The sequence below is a fragment of the Neovison vison genome, chromosome 2, assembly GCF_020171115.1.
Source record: "Neovison vison isolate M4711 chromosome 2, ASM_NN_V1, whole genome shotgun sequence".
Lineage (NCBI taxonomy): Eukaryota > Metazoa > Chordata > Mammalia > Carnivora > Mustelidae > Neogale > Neogale vison.
In genome coordinates this window covers 75,770,433-75,786,370 of record NC_058092.1, presented here as the reverse complement: position 1 = coordinate 75,786,370, position 15,938 = coordinate 75,770,433, and the positions used below count along the sequence as shown (strand labels likewise).

At 39.4% G+C, this 15,938-nt stretch overlaps 1 protein-coding gene and 1 pseudogene across 1 annotated transcript; one reads left to right on the top strand and one right to left on the bottom strand.

Moving 5' to 3' along the window:
- LOC122900172 overlaps positions 1-15,938 on the bottom strand; it is a 74,331-nt pseudogene that overhangs the window by 26,008 nt on the left and 32,385 nt on the right.
- Positions 3,318-15,274, top strand: LOC122900171 (guanylate-binding protein 6-like). Its single transcript, XM_044238644.1, has 6 exons — positions 3,318-3,473; positions 8,140-8,341; positions 9,788-9,872; positions 10,236-10,426; positions 11,364-11,543; positions 14,127-15,274. Exons 2-5 carry the CDS (start codon positions 8,255-8,257, stop codon positions 11,535-11,537), a joined length of 537 nt encoding a protein of 178 aa, XP_044094579.1. The 5' UTR covers positions 3,318-3,473; positions 8,140-8,254; the 3' UTR covers positions 11,538-11,543; positions 14,127-15,274.

The following is a 15,938-nucleotide window of genomic DNA, read 5'->3' as shown; positions in this document are numbered from 1 at the left end:
GGAATGTTATTCAGCAATAAAAAAGAATGAAATCTTGCCATTTGCCATGACGTGGATGGAACTAGAGAATGTTACGCTAAACAAAATAAGTCAGTCAGGGAAAGACAAATATCATATGATTTTGCTCATATGTGGAATTTAGGAAACAAAACAAATAAAGGGAAAAAAGGGAGAGACAAACCAAGAAACAGACTTTTGACTAGAGAGAACAAAAGGATGGTTACTAGCAGGGAGGCAGGTGGGAGGCTGGATTAAGTAAGTGAGGGGGATTAAGGAGTATACTTATCATGATGAGCACTGGTGATGTACAGAAGTGTTGAATCACTACATTATATACCTGAGACGAATATAATACTGTATGTTAACTAGGTGGAATTAAGACAAAATCGTAAAAAAATTACATCCCCTACCCCTATTCAGTAAAGCCCATTACACTTATACCTGCTTTTGGGATAGTCCTGCATTTGGGAGTGGGAATTATAAGAGAAGCTATATCCAGCTCTTTCTCTGATGTGTTACACTCCAAAGGTAAAAGATCACCTCCACAATAACTGCAAAAATTGTGCTGTAAGGAAACAGAAAGTGATTGAGCACATTCTCAGCCCTGGAAAACCACTCAAATATTACAAGTATTACATTAATGCAGTGAGAATCAGCCTCTGATCTTCTTCCCTTTTGGGAGAGCATGCGCCTTGAGATATGTTTGAGTGATAAATGAGATTCTGGCATAATAGGTGTCCTTACTAGAGTAAATAAGTCCATCACAACCTAGTTTGTGAAGGAGAGCTCTGAAAGTGTGGTCTCAGGAAGAGGAAGGAAGGTCCTTTCATAATCTCAGAAAGATTCATGTTTGTTATTTTGTCTCATGTGTCAAAAGAGTGTCTTGCACACAAGTTCCTTGCATGAGATTGAAACAGATATTCCCTGGATGATGAGCCAGAGATAATTATGCTACCAAACCTAGAAAACAGTCCCAGAAAAAACCAAAGAATTCTAAACTGCCTAAAGTGTTTCAGTTGTGAAATACAAATCTTATATCTACTCTAAGCAGCTATTCAAGAATACAACACACACACTTTGAGTGTGACTCAAAGATCAAATAGAAACACAAACAATTGAAAACATGCATAATATTTTTAAAAGGCTATGTTTTTTGATACAAAAAATAACAAAAGTGACTATCCCAAAAGTTAAAAACATAAGAAAAGACACCTCATTTCATGAGTTATTAAAACCGCAATGCAAACCACTACTACTCATCTACCAGATGAAGCAGAGGCAGACCTTACTGAGGTCTGATGAGCTTGAACAGCACCTGGAATGCTCTACAGTGTTGGTGCAAACATAAATTTGTACAACTATGAGACTGTTGGACTCTGTCAAATCTGTGAGCAGAACACATGCACTTCAACAATCCACTCGTAGGTATAGACACAAGGAGATTGTGCAGATATGTGATCTAGAAGATGAATGCAAGAATGTTTATAGCAGCCCTTTTCATAACAGCCAAGAAATGAGAAACTGTCAAATAGTCTGTCAATAAATGATTGGATAAACAAGTTCTATAGTATACTATTGTATACTATATTCAATATGTATACTATATTCAATAGTATACTATTGACTACTATACATCATAGAAAATAAACAATCTATAGCTATACACAGAAATATGGACAAATCTCACATGCATAGTATTGAATACAATACATCAGATATTACAGAATACACACTTTAGGGATCCAGCTGTATCAAGGGTCAAAGCAGGACAGCGGTTACCTTGATGTGGCCAGGGGAGACATGGTGGTGACAAAGGGAGCATGAGGAAGGAGAGGTATCTTGCAATCCTAACAGTCTCAGCAGAGCTATTATTATCTCAGGACAAGGTCAAACCTTATGCGTCAGAAGGTTACTCGCTATTTGGAAAGCTACTTTGAGGTTGTTGTTGAGACTGAGCTCCTGACTTCAATATATCAAGTCACTACAAGAGTAGAACTTTTCTTTTTTTTAAAAAAAAAGATTTTATTTATTTATTTGACAGACAGAGAGGCAGGCAGAGAGAGAGGAGAAAGCAGGCTCCCCGCTGAGCAGAGAGCCCGATGTGGGGCTTGATCCCAGGACCCTGAGATCATGACCTGAGCTGAAGGCAGAGGCTTTAACCCACTGAGTCATCCAGGCGCCCCAAGAGTAGAACTTTTCATAATGAGCTACACATGGTTAGACCATCCAAATCTCAAGTTTATTTGGGTGGCTATAGGACAAAACAAAGTTACATAAGCAGGTGGCTTAAGTCCCTTATCACCAACCTCTATTATACTGATGGCTCTCCCTTCATCAGACACATTATGCAATGAGGCATTCTCTAATACTCCTTGAATTCCACTCACAGTACCCTGGCAGGACTGAGCCCCAGAGACTCAGAGTGGCTCCATAACACGTCCTCAGATCTGTTTATTTACTCTCCTTGCTTCACTCTTTCCTACATTCACCTAGCTGAATGTGAATGAGGCCTTGCGTATGCAGGAATAATGCCTTCTGAAACCAGGTGTCGACAAAGGATGTGTATCTATTGACTCAAGGCAGGAAGTATGACATAAAACATATGAAAAAATAACCAGAAACATGCATGATTTGTGAAAAATATTAATCGACTCATTCAAGAAGCTCCATGAATTCGAAGACATAAAAGTACAACAGAATGCATACCTTACTTACATCGTAGTCCTGAAAGAGGACCCAGTTTGGGGAATTACCAAAACTACCTATATTTGGACACCAGTCTGTACTTTCTAACTGATTAAGTTCCCTTAAGACCAGTAAGACCCTGCGTGATTGGCCCCAAGACAATGACCTGACCTTGACTGCCCACCTGCATGTACCCACTGACCTCTGTCCCACTCTTTCCTTATACAAACCTGGAAGTTTTCTAGACTTTGAAGACAGTCTTCGGACACTAGTCCTCTACCTCCGCTTGGCTTCCCTGGAATAAATCTCTTTCTTGTTGCACCATCACTGGTCTCTCTGCTTTTGGGTTTTGTCAATGGCAACTGGCCGAACCTGGTCTGCTCAGGAATCCTGGAGCTAGACTCACTTATGCCCTTGGCCTCTGGTAATAGTCCATTTGTGGACAGATAAGTTGGGGACAAAACAAAGAAAGCTGGTTAGGGTGACTTTTAGTAAGGCCTAAGTACAGAGTGACTAATATTCTCTGAGTTCCCTCGGACTAATATTCTCTGAGTTCCCTCCCTCCTCTACTTCCTCAAGCTCTGGTGACTCGGTTCTGGCATGCCTTCTCTCAATATGTAACCAAGAGTTAAAGTAGTTTTACTTTCAGGTTCCATTTCATCTTCCTTTTCCTTTCTCAACTTTCTCAGTCTGTTCTCTGCTTCTGCGGGAGGAGGAAACAGAAAAAGGGTGAGTTCTGAGACAGCTGAAAACTCATTCGTGAACAGACCAGCAGTGCTAAGATGCAGGTATGTTCATTTCTAAACATTCTTTTAGAGGCACTTTAGGTTTGGGCTTAAAACTTTAATTTCTGGGGCGCCTGGATGGCTCAGTGGGTTAAAGCCTCTGCCTTCGGCTCAGGTCATGATCCCAGGGTCCTGGGATCAAGCCCCGCATCTGGCTCTCTGCTTGGCAGGGAGGCTGCTTCCTCCTCTCTCTCTGCCTGCGTTTCTGCCTATTTGTGATCTCTGTCAAATAAATAAATAAAATCTTTAAAAAAAAAAACACTTTAATTTTTGAGATAAAAATGGAAACTGAGAAGAGGAACGCAATTGATAGATCTAAATATAGAAGATATAAAACCTTATATTTGTGGGGCGCCTGGGTGGCTCAGTGGGTTAAAGCCTCTGTCTTCGGCTCAGGTCATGATCCCAGGGTCCTGGGATCGAGCCCCGCATCAGGGCTCTGCTCAGCAGAGAGCCTGCTTCCCCTCCTTCTCCCTCTGCCTGCCTCTCTGCCTGCTTGTGATCTCTGTCTGTCAAATAAATAAATAAATCTTAAAAAAAAAAAAACCTTATATTTGAGATTTCTACTTAATGTTGTTTACATATTCTTGCTCTAAAATCTACGTATTCAAAAAGTCTACGTATTAAAAACAAATCTGAATTACAGACGAAGCTTAAGAAATCTGACATACCTTTCACTTAAATTTAACCTGTGGTGATATTTTGTGATATTTGCATTCTTTTTCTAAACAGATATGGAAGTTTTTCTACTTACATTCTTATTTTGATTATTATTGGGGGGAAAAAGTAACAGAGGCCATAACTCTTCTCCACTAAATACTCACACCTCTATCTTGGGATCCAGAAATTCTTCTTCTTCCTTCTTTGGATCTACTTCATTCCCCCATGGCTGCTCCTTCCTCTCCCCTATTTCCATCACTCCAGTAAGTCTGTGCTCAGTAAGGACATCCCTGGCCATCCTACTAATACTTGTGGGGAATTCTCTGGGTATTTAATGTAGCTAACCTCTCCCTGCTTCTGGATGCTCACTCTGTCTGCATTGCCTCGGAAACCCCATGCTCTCCCAGGACTCCCACCTTTTAAGGTTCCCCAAGGCTTTTCTTCTTCTGTATTCGTAAGTTGAATTAAGTCATCTCTACACGTAATTCAATTAACCCCCATCACTCACCTATATCTCTTTCCTCAGGATTATTTCAGTTTCACAAATCTACTATGTGCCCAACATGGGGACCAAGAAGAGAACAGAACAGATATGACACATTTCTCCTCAAGCTTAGATTTAGTGGTCATAATTACAATGATGAGAAACAGTAGAGTATCATCCTTGTCTTGTCTGCCGTCTTCCTAGTTTGAGAAGGTTACCAGGAAACACTATTAACTCTCTCCTTAATCTCTATTATTCCTTTCTCCAGTACTAATGGGGCTCCTGCTAATTTGCCATGCACATAGTTTCCCAGAATAATGATGCTAATTCCAGCCTCTCCTATGGTTGCGTATGGGAATACAGATGAATCTAAGAAGCAATTTGGTTTATGTCGACATGGAGAGTCAGGAAAGGAGAGGCCTATCTTCTTCCCCTTGTCCATTCCTGGCTTAAAATACAAATATGACAGCTCATCGTCACACCATGGGCCACCCCTTATAGATGACAGAGCATATGACAAAAAGGTTCTGAAGCCTCAAACCTTATGAAACAAAAAGCACATACCATCTCTACATTACTGACCCCGAAATTCATGAGGGAGAAATCAATGTAAATTGTTTAGGAGATTTTTTTTTCTAATTATCACAGCTGAACCTAATCCTAAGCAATACATTTACCTTAGTATCACTCAGAGGACAGGAGCCACAGCTTTTCTTTTTCTCCAAGCACACAAGCACAACGTGCAGCACATAATAGAAGTTCAACCAATGTGTTGAGGGGTCGGGGGGAATAGCTACAACAAATGGGACTGAAGATCAAGGAATAAAAGTATGGAAAGATATCTTCCCTAAACTGGAAGTGAGCTGCAGGCCCTGGCAAGCACTAGCTGTGACAGAAGAGATCCAGGTCTGGAAACTGCTGAGTGGTTTGTGGGATGACAACCTGATGCTGCAGAAACAAGAGGAGCCCAGTAGATCAGAATAATAATACACTAGAGACGGTGTTTTGGGGATAGGAGAGTCAACAGAAATCCTCTAGAGGTTACTGTCATCAAGCATGCGTAACCAACGTTTTTGAGGAAAACTGTCTTGTCAGGTAATTAAGTGCGAAACATAGAATAGTAAAATAGACCTTCCAGGTTTCTGATCATGGATCTACCATTTATTCACATGTGCTTTGGAAAAATACCTTCCTTAGACTTTCTGAGCCCCACTGAGCTCATTTGCAAAGTGGGTATCATAAGCCTATTTTGCAGGTTCTTGTAAATATCAATGAGGGCAAAACATTGCAGACTGGTGATACCCAGGGTTTCATCCCTAGCTTCATCAGGAATTTGGAGAATTCCAGTGCATTCTGGGCTATAGAGAAGTACAGAAGTGCTAATGTATGCATCCTTTGAATAACTCTGAGGCAAGAGAATGACTTTGCGGTCTTATTTTACTGTGAGACTCACTCTTCTGGGCTTGCAAGTTTCCACTGCATCTGAAGAAACATCCTGTATGATAAACACTCCTCTCAAAGCATATATAAATATATAATATATTAATATATATTAATTATATATATATATATTTATATTTATATATACCAGAGAAAACAAAATTTCAAACACTTGGTTCCTTAAAGTATGTTGGACATTTTTTTTTAATTTTTTTTTTTTTGAGAGAAAGAGGGTACATGCACAAGTGGGGTGGGTTAGAGGGAGAAGAAAGGAAAGAGTCTTAAGCAGGCTCCATGCCCACTGCAGAGCCTGACATGAGGGCTTGATCCCACAACCCTGTAATCATGACCAGATCCAAAACCAAGGGTCAGATGCTTAACCAGCTGAGCTACCTACGCCTCCAATAGGTGGAATTTTAATAGGAATAAATATAATCTCATTTACCTGCCTCAACTATTCACCTCTTATCTATTTTTATTTTTATTGATAGAACACCATGTAAGTTTTAGGGTATAAAACATGTTGCTTTGGTACATTTACATATGACAATATGATTACCACCTTAGCCTTAGCTAACATCTCTATCATGTCACTTAATTATCATATTTGTGTGTATGTGTTGACAATAAGATCTAGTTTAATAATATCTAGTCTCTTAACAATTTTGAAGTTTATAATGTGGTATTGTTGTCTTTAATCATTATGCCATGCACCTCCAGCCTTATTTATTTACTGGTTGCAAGTTTATACCCTTATAAACCACTAACCTTCAAATTCCCCAACTCCTAGCCCCCCATAACCACCATTCTACTGTTTTTATGGAGTTCATTTTTTTAAAAAGACTTTATTTATTTATTTGTTGGAGAGAGGGGGAGAGAGAGAGAATGGCAGGCAGAGGAAGGAGCAGTCTCCCCGCTGAGCAAAGAGCCAGATGTAGGACTCAATCCCAGGACCCTGGGATCATGACCTAAGCCAAAGGCAGATGCTTAACCAACTGAGCCACCCAGGTGCCCCCAGTGTTTTCTTTTTTATATTCCACATATAAGTAATATCATATAGTATTTGACTTATCTCACTTGACATTATGCCCTCAAGGTCCATACATATTGTCACAAAAAGCAGCATTTCCTTATTTCTCATGCCTGAATAATATTCTATTGTATATATGTACACAACTTCTTTATCCATTCATCTATTGATGGACACTTGGTTTGTTTCCTATTGTCAGTTATGTGGCAATAACACAAGAGTGCAGATATCTCCTTGAGATCCTGATTCCAATTCTTTTGGATAAATACCCCCAAGTGGGATTGCTGGATTATATGTTAGTTCCTATTTTTGATTTTATGCAGCCTCCATACTGTTTTCCATGGTAGCTGGACCAATTTACGATGTATATTCCTATTATCCATATACAAGGGTTCTCTTATCTCCACATCCTTGCTAATAATTATCTCTTCTCTTCTTGATAATAGCCGTTTGAACAGGTATGAGGTGATCTCCCATTGTGGTTTTAAGACATCCCAGATTTCCTTGATGATTAGTGATGTTAAATATCTTTGCATATACTGTTGGTCATTTGGTGTCCTCTTTGGGAAAATGTCTGTTTAGTTCCTCTACTGATTTTCTAATCAATTGTTTTTGCTGTTGTTGTTATTGAGTTGTATGATTTTCAATTGTGTTCTTAATATGCTTCATTGGGAGAGATATCAAAGATATCCAAAAGATACCAGAGCATGATAACTGAAGGAAGATACTTAGCTTTTTTTTATCTTTTTTTTCCAATTTATTTATTTTCAGAAAAACAGTATTCATTATTTTTTCACCACACCCAGTGCTCCATGCAAGCCGTGCCCTCTATAATACCCACCACCTGGTACCCCAACCTCCCACCCCCCCGCCACTTCAAACCCCTCAGATACTTAGCATTTTTAACTGCAGTGATTGGAAAGAAAACTGATTTAGTAGGATGAGAGTGACTGATGAAAAGTTTCAAACTGATTAGGGTCTTTAAAAAATCATTTTAGAATTATAGTTTCTGATTTTGGATCCCACTGGTCCCCTCAATTTCTTGCCTCATACAGGGCTGGGGATTCTGACGGTGACCTTTACGGATGCCTTCCACAGTGGAGCAGTTTCTTGTCTGGACGACGTGGGATACCCCTGTCCTAGTGTGAGAACTCAGTGATTCCCACAGAAATGGTCCTGGCACTCCCGCACCTGGATGGGGAGGCAGCCCCCACACTGCAGCCCTCCCAGGATAACGAGCTACAGAACCAGTACCTGGTACTTGGTCTTAATACTTGATTCTCCATGTTACCCCCTCTACCTAGAAGCTAACTGACTGGCCATAAATTAGCTAGCCTTCATGGTGGAAGGATTCTGATTCTTCTGAGTGAGAGAGTTATAAAGGACACTATTACTCTATTTTATCTGCTTCTCCTCCAAACTCAGACACGTCCAAAGTAAAGTCAGTATAGACACACAGATGGCCTCCTTGAATGAATATTGGCAGCTTCCCTATGTGCTTGGAACATGCTTACATTATTTTGAGCTTGCTGCTTTTTCTGTGTACTCTCTCCCATTTTCAGCAACCCAAGTTTCTCTGAGAAGATTGTTACCATATCATTCTTTATTTTTATTTTGCTTCCTGTTGTATTACTGTTAACCATGCCTTGTAGGTCACAGGACATTACAGCTGCAAGGAACCATCAAGATTATATAATGAAGACTCAACATGTCACAAGGAAGGCTCAGGGAGTTCAGAAACTTACCAATGGTCTTAATGGAGTATTTCTCTCTGAGATGATAGTAACTCAAGTTTAACAGTGATTCAATGAGTGTTATATGCAAGTAATGAATCATTGAACACTACATCAAAAACTAATGAGGTACTTAGATGTTGGCTAATTGAATTTAAGTTAAAAAAAACAGTAATTTACATACCATAAATTCATGCATTTATTGACAAAAGTAAACAAATGAAAATATACAATGTCTTCTTTTATATGGGTTAAGTAGTCTAGGAAATCTTCCTGGAAGAGGAGTGTGACATAAATTTCAAAAGACTTGTACACACTATCCAGGGTGGGAGGTTACTAGAGAAGCCACAAACAGAAAAAAAAAAAAAGAGCAGGATTCTGAATACCGAAAACTGCCAACATTCAGTCAAGGAGTGTGTACTGACATTGCTTCAGATAAGGTATCTGAGTTTGGAGGAGAAGGAAAGCACCCAAGATTGTGTTTATAAAACTGCACATTCTTCTGGAGGCTGGAGGGGTTAGTGAGATAACCAGAATCTTAGAACATTCTATTTGTTGGAGAAGCAAATAAGGAATGTTACTTGGTTTTTTTCTCAGAATATTTCTTTTTTTTTTTTTTTCCCCAATTTATTTATTTTCAGAAAAACAGTATTCATTATTTTTTCACCACACCCAGTGCTCCATGCAAGCTGTGCCCTCTATAATACCCACCACCTGGTACCCCAACCTCCCACCCCCCCGCCACTTCAAACCCCTCAGACTGTTTTTCAGAGTCCATAGTCTCTCATGGTTCACCTCCCCTTCCAATTTACCCAAATTCCCTACTACTCTCTAACGTCCCTTGTCCTCCATGCTATTGGTTATGCTCCACAAATGAGTGAAACCATATGATAATTGACTCTCTCAGAATATTTCAATGGAAGTTCAGGTTTGACCTGCCTGACATGTCTTTGCCATTTTTGGTCCCCAGGAATTGCTACAGATGAAGATAGAACTAGAGGAAATCTGTAAGAAGAAAGATGAGCTTCTCCGTGATACACAAAGAGCCTTAGCAGGTAGGGGGAGAGCTTAGCTCATGATGGGGCGGGAGGCTCCCATGTGTCCTTGGAGCACTGCCCAACAGGAAGATCTTCCTGAAGGAAGGCGTTTCCTCGCCTTCTGTGGAATGCACGCTCCTCAAATCTGAAAATAACAAGGCAGGGTGTGGTTGCTCAACAGCCAGGCGGTCAGGGTCTTTCCCACCACCTTCTCCAACCTGCCCTCCAGGTGTGGTCACCAGGCGATTTCAGACATTGCCCTCTGCACTTTAAAGACAGTTTGGTGTCTGAGAGAGTGGGGTGTTATGGGACAGGGGGCTGTAGCTCTCAGGCTTAACCTCTGTCATCTTTCCTCTCGGAATGAAAATCTTCCTGGAGCAGAGGAGCGGGCCAAAAGAGAGACAGCAGAGCGGGAAAAACAGCTTCTTGAGGAAAGGTGTAAAGAGATGCAGCAAAAGATAAAGCTTCTAGAAATAATGTTCAATAAATCCATAATCCAACTGAAAGCAGAGATGATGATTGAGACAGAAAACCTTCTGAGAAAGCGGGATGAGAAGATTCAGAGGCTTGAGGTAAGCCCGGCCTGGGACCCAGCAGAGACTGCAGAACAAAGCCTGGAAGCCCCAAGAAGGGAGTGGTGAAAGTCACAGAGAAGTCAGAGAGAGAAGCACCACTGTCATTTATAGCATCTGATTCACTACACGCCCTGAACTTGTCATGGCTTGTGTCCAGGCACTTGAACTGGGTTCACATTGAGTTTCCAGAGAATCCAGTAAGAACTTGGTAGCTCCAAGCATTTACAGAAGATGCTGCTGTTCTAGGGGATTCCTGGATGAGCTCATGGAGCAATATTAAATGGGATCCCCAGGTTTATTGCATAGATGTCCTAACCGGGTGTGTGTAATAGAAGCAGCAATTGGTTCACTTTCCCAAGATTACTGCCAGTTTTCAGGCACCCTACTCACCCAGTGACACTAAGATAGATCCTTGCTGACCTAAAGCTATCAGCTAAGTACAGACTTGGGGGGACCGACAGCTCCTAACCTAGAGCTGTCTCCAGGGGAGGATGGCCTGCCCAAGTCAGCACACAGCACAGAGGGAATTATTCTCTCTTCTCTTATCTGGAAGTGTTTGTATCAGATTTCTAAACCAGCTTAGAAGGTCCCATTATTTCTAAGATGTGGGTGAGCATTTGTGACATGCTGGTCAAAGGCTCTCTCCTAAGCAGTTTAATTTTAGCTAGAAGATCTCACAACAAATGTCCTTAGGCCTGTTTTGCACCTTGTAAAACCCTAGTGATGGATGACTATAAACAAGGTTTTACTATGCTTCTTCTCATTTCCCAGCCCTAAACCAGGAGATAGCCCTGTTGTAAATTATCTAATAAGAGAGACTACATTAAAAAGGAAAATGTAGATAATTTTGTAAATTATTAATATAAGATATTATTCCTGAAAGTTTGGAGTTTTTGAGTGCTTTCCTTTTATGACTAAATCACATGCTTTTTAGGCCCAAATTGAAGTGCTGACTGAAAAGAAGCAAAATGATAAAAATGACTGCACTTCAGAGAATACAGCAAATGATAAGGAAGAAAACAGGTCAGAGCACTCATGGTGGTCTAAAATTTGTGACCTGATACAAGAGTTGACTTCACGACTTGCCAAGTTTTTCTCTAGTGGATAATTACAGGTAATTTTTACAAGTTTTCATAACAGCTTTTTGATATGGCTTATTTATACATATATGTACCTTTTCTGTTTCTTAGCAAAATTTTAATAGAAAAATACAAAATACCTACTACAGGGCATCAATGCTTAGCAAACAAAAGATATAGTCAATGTGGTTGGATAGTTGATTCATTCATATTCCATGGACATGGAAATAACAGATTTGAAGACAAAGAGAAGGTCAAATCTGTAATATCCTGAAAAAGAAACATATTAGACTATATCAAAAAATGCTTCTGAAAGTCGCACATTAATCACTACACGAAAGACAACCCATACTGTGTTCTTGAGTAGGACAGGCTGGTTCCATAGGCAGATCAGTTCTCCCTCAGTTGACTTATAAATCGCGTGTGTTCTGAATTAAAATTTCAGAAAGGCTAATTGTAAAATATAAATGGAGCTGATCAAAAAATAATTTAAAAAGTCAAGACAAATTTGCGCCGACATGGATGGAACTAGAGAGTATCATGCTTAGCGAAATAAGTCAAGCGGAGAAAGACAACTACCATATGATTTCCCTGATATGAGGAAGTGGTGATGCAACATGGGGGCTTAAGTGGGTAGGAGAAGAATCCATGAAACAAGATGGGATAGGGAGGGAGACAAACCATAAGTGACTCTTAATCTCACAAAACAGAGGGCTGCTGGGGGGAGGGGGGTTGGGAGAAGGGGGGTGGGGTTATGGACATTGGGGAGGGTATGTGCTTTGGTGAATGCTGTGAAGTGTGTAAACCTGGCGATTCACAGACCTGTACCCTGGGGATAAAAATATATTATATGTTTATAAAAAATAAAAAAAATTTTAAAAAGTCAAGGCAATTCAGAAGAGGTACGATAAAATTTATAGAACTGTGGTAATTAGCACAGTGTGTGTCAACTGGGCATAAAGGCATAACAGCAGAACACATTGTGTAGTCCAAAAATAGAACCCCACCACATATAGGACTTACGTGCATGTGAAAAGCATTACTTCAAATTAGTGGGAAAGTATGAAGTATATACAATGCCTGTTTTCAAATAACCAGACAGCAGTGCAGAATGAAACCATGATTAGAACTATTGTAAATTTTGCACGAAGTAAATTTCAGCTTGACCTCAGAGTGAACATTGGAAAGCTGCATAAGATCAGTAAATGTCAAATAATTTATAAAATTGTCTTGGAACATCAAATTTATTTTTAAATGTCATAAAACCTGAAGACATAAAAGTACTGACAAAACTACATAAAAAATAAATTTGTTGTGGTGAAAAAGAACCTAAAGATAATTCAGAAGCCAAAATGTTCTGAAGACAGCCTTGATTTATATCAGAGGAAAGAACTGATTTTATAAGTTGTATATCATTAAGAGCCACAAGTCAATAAAAATAGGCAAACTCTGAGTAGATAGCTTATAGAAAAGATGTTCAAGTAACTCAAAATAAGTGAACTATGAAATGTAGTATCTCACTCATATGCTATCAAATTGTGTTTCCAGTGTTTCAGAAAACATGTCCTTGCATGGGAGCCCAAATTGTTTAATATCTATTGCAAACTGTGTCTAACAGTTCTGAAGTTTTAACCAATGTCCATTTGGCCCCACAAATTCAGTTTTTAAGGCATGCATACACCCTCTCTCTCATACACGCAGTCAGAAAAATTATGTATTTATAAGATGTCCACTGCAGCCCTGATTGTAACTTTCAAGACTGGACCTACTTACACATCCATCCATATAGGAGTGGTAATATAAGTTTTAGCACCCTTACACAATGGAATATCATATAGTCAGAAAATTGAGAAACAGAGCACTATTTATAATGACACAGAACAATTTACTAGCTATACTATAATGTGGGAAAAGTAGGGTACAAACCAATAGGAATACTGCACTATTTTTGCCAAAAGTTGGCACTTACATATACTTTATGTATACACTTAGATGATCTCTGATAGAACATGATGAGCTGGCAATGTTGGTTCCTTCTAGGGGAAGCTAGGTTTCTGAGATCAGGAGTGAGAGGAATACTTATTTTTTTTTGTATAAAACTTTATATGTTTGGAAATTTTATAAGGAGTATGCAATTCTTGTTCAGAAGGATAAGAAAGGAAAAAACAAGGGTGATGGTTATGGTGATAACAGGGAATTTTGCATTCTTAGGAAAGCATCAGTCAGTTCAAAAGAGAGGTCTGATGGTGAGATCTGATACCGGGAAAAAAAAAACAAACACATATATTCTAATCCTGTTTGTATTATGGAGTTGACTTATACTTCTTCCAATTCTTTGAAAAATAAGATATAAAGTATGATTTGATTCTGAAATTCCAACTGGTATCTTTTACTTTTCAGCTGCAATTTACAGGTTAAGGTGTTAGAGAGTGGGACTTCAGTGTATCTTTGGTGTTTTGGGGACTTCCCTTTCAGCTGACTAATATTTGCACACTATACTATTGGTATAATGAACTACTTCCAGTTGCACAGGTTACCCCTTTTTTCTAGATACCTGTGTATAGTACTTGGACTTCTTCAAACAACCTCTCTTACTGATCTTCACCTTTATTTTGCAGACTGGATTCTCCTTGAAGTCTTGGATTTCCTGAACCCACAAAACTGAGTAGGGTGGCTCTCCTTTGCACTCTCATTGAACCTGCAGCATGATTTTGGAAATTTCAATTACCCATTGATTCTGTCTTTCTGACGATGCCTCGCCACCAAGGACCACTTGATCTTTACCATTGTAATCTTAGCTCCCATTTCCATGTCTGGCACTTGATCAATAACTGGAAAATGTTGGTTGAAAAAGTTTCCCACTTTCTATATTCTCATTAGGGCAAATGCTTCAAAGGAGTCTTGTTAAAACAAAGGGTGTAGTTTTTGATATGGAGAACAAAGGCAAAAGGAAATGTGGATGGAATTAAATTTCCTTATAACTTACAGCCCACTGACAAACACTTGAGACCTCCAGGAACTCCTAACAGTCTTAATGCAATGCTTTGCTAGTGGCAAAACTCAACCTTAGCTTGACAATAGTCAGACTTCTAGGATCCTGTAATGTTAGGAGTTAGTTGCAGTTATGTGGTCAGAGCCCAGATCCCCAACAAGAAAATAGTCAGGACAGTTAAAATAAAACAGCACTAGCATCCTGTTTTGTAGCTTAGACAGGGCTGTACTGACATTCTGTTTTTGCAGACTTTGCGGAAATGACTTCTGCAAAATACCCTAAAATAAAACAATGAACCACAAAGCATAGACCACAGATGTCAACCAAAAAAAGACCATCATCACGTACACATTAACCTATAGGTGCCCAGATACATGACCAAAGTCCTAATTGGCACAACCAGCACACCTTGATGGCTTAAGAGGGTTCTGCAGATGCGCTCATAAAGCCCCCCAAACTTAGAAACTCAGGTCCCCTCTCTCTCCAGGAGCTTTGCTCAATAAACTTTGCTTCACTGTCCACCATTCTTCCTCTGGTCTACCTCTTCATTCTTCATAGTGGCATGACCAAGAATTGTGGTCACTAAAGGCAGAGAATTCCTACCACAGTAAGTCTTCTTTAACATATTAAAATCCCTTTGGAAACCTCCTTTGTCTCTACCTCTCCCAACTTAAAATTATATAATCAATCACTCCTCACATTCCTAGTACAGCTCTTTCTGCCCATGGATCCTATCCCCATGCTTTAATAAAACCATCTTTTTTGCACCACAAATGTCTTAAGAATTCTTTCTTGACCATTCGCTCCTGAATCCCACATCAAATCCCATCAGTTTTAAGATCCCAATATAAAGTGGGCAGAATGAATTAGAACGGCAATTCCTAGAAAATAGGGCTGTTATGATGTGCTAATTGAGACTTGCCACAATGTTCTTCCTGAGAAAAGGACTGATTCACTATGTGTCCAGTTCGAGTCTCCTATTGTTACAAGATTTTGTGTCCCCTTAATGCCCACGGTACAGGCATGAGAGATTTTTAACACACTTTTCAGTACCTCAGAAAAAAATGCAGACTAAACATATCAATAAAGTTAGAAAATATTTGAAAAAATGACTAACCAATGTGGCTTATCATATTAATATAGGGATCTAAACCCAGAGAAGTAGAATAAGCATTACCTCAAAGTACACTTGGAACTTTCACATTGAATTTACCTGTACTCAGATAGCAGGTTTCAAGAAATCTGAAAATACAACACCATGCAAAACAATGCATATAAACTGGGAATTACTAATATTAGAAGAACTAGGAGAAACTCACATTTGAAAATTGAAAAATACATTTCTAAATAGATAAAAGAAGTAGAAATGTTTGAAAGTAAGGGCACCTGGTTAGCTCGGTCCGTTAGGCATCTGCCTTCGGCTCTGGTCATGATCCCA